A 1,274-nucleotide genomic window follows, 5' to 3' on the forward strand; every position below is an offset into this window, starting at 1 on the left:
TTTCTGGATTTAAAAGCGGCATTCGATTCGGTGGATAGGGAGATTCTGGTGGGGTGTATGAGGAGGAGGGGAGTAAGAGAAGGGCTGGTAGAGAGGTGCGAAGAAATATTGAGAGAAACAATGGGTAGGGTAAGGGTAGAAGAGAAGGAGGGGGGTAGGTTCTGGACAGGAAGGGGGGTGAGGCAGGGTTGCCCGCTGAGCCCGTGTTTGTTCACACTGTTGCTGGCAGACTTGGATGAGGAGTTAGAAAAGGAGGGGTGGGGGGGATAAGAATAGAAAAAAAGAAGATATGGTCGTTGGCATATGCAGATGATGTGGCGGTGGTGGCGGAAAATGAGGGGGGTCTGAAAGGGATGATAAAAGTGTTAGAAAAATACATGGAGGAGAAGGGATTGGAGGTCAATATAGAGAAAACGAAGGTGATGAGATGTAGGAAAGGAGGGGGGAGGTGGAAGAAGGTCAAGTGGTTATGGAAGGGAAGGGAGATAGAAGAGGTGAGAAAGTTTAGATATCTGGGATATGTAGTGATGGCGAATGGAGGACAAAAGGAACATATAAAAGAAAGGATAAGGAAGGGAGCGGTGGTGATGAGAGAAGTATGGGGGATTGGAAAGAGAAGATTTGGAAAGGATTGGGCGAGAAGGATATGGCTATTTGATAGATTGGTATGGACAGTGATGGGATACGGTGTGGAAATATGGGGGTGGAAGGAAAGGGAAGAAGTAGAGAGGATGCAGGACAGATATCTGAGATGGTTAATGGGAGTGGGATGGAGGGCGCCGGGATATATGGTAAGAGAGGAATTGATGAGGGAAAAAATGAGAGGGAGGGCGGGGATGAGGGCTTGGGGGTATGAGAGGAAGTTAGGGGAGGGAGGAGGAGGGGAGATGGCGAGATGGTGCTGGAAGGAGATGAGAGAAAGGGCAAAGAAAGGAGAAGTGGTAGGAGAATGGGAAAGGGAGAGGAAAGAGTTTTATAGGAAAAAAGGGTGGGAAATAGAGGAGATAGAGAGGATGAGGGAGGAAGGAGAGCTAAGGGGGGAGGAGGTGGTAGGGAGAGAGAAGAGATTGCAGGAAAAAGAAAGATGGGACAAAATAAAGGAGTCGAGAACGAATGAATGGTATAAAAGGATAAAGGGCAAAGGAATACCGGGCTACTTGAAGAAGGGTTGGAAGGAAGAAAGATGGCAAAGGGTAGCGAGATTTAGATTAGGGGTGGAAATGAGAGGCGGTAGATATTGGGAGAAGGAGGACAAAAGGAAATGCAGGGTATGT

The 1,274-nt window shown here is 48.0% G+C and overlaps 1 protein-coding gene across 1 annotated transcript; it reads left to right on the forward strand.

Moving 5' to 3' along the window:
• Positions 1-42: 42 nt before the first annotated feature.
• On the forward strand, positions 43-1,268 carry LOC105555743 (the record flags this gene model as incomplete). The annotated part of the gene is made up of 2 exons (XM_012002785.1): positions 43-95; positions 449-1,268. Coding segments are annotated over exons 1-2 (858 nt in total), but the record flags the coding sequence as incomplete, so codon positions are not given.
• Between the last annotated feature and the right edge of the window lie 6 nt (positions 1,269-1,274).

This window comes from Vollenhovia emeryi, unplaced genomic scaffold (genome assembly GCF_000949405.1).
Source record: "Vollenhovia emeryi isolate VEMERY1.0 unplaced genomic scaffold, V.emery_V1.0 DF940793.1, whole genome shotgun sequence".
Taxonomy (NCBI): domain Eukaryota; kingdom Metazoa; phylum Arthropoda; class Insecta; order Hymenoptera; family Formicidae; genus Vollenhovia; species Vollenhovia emeryi.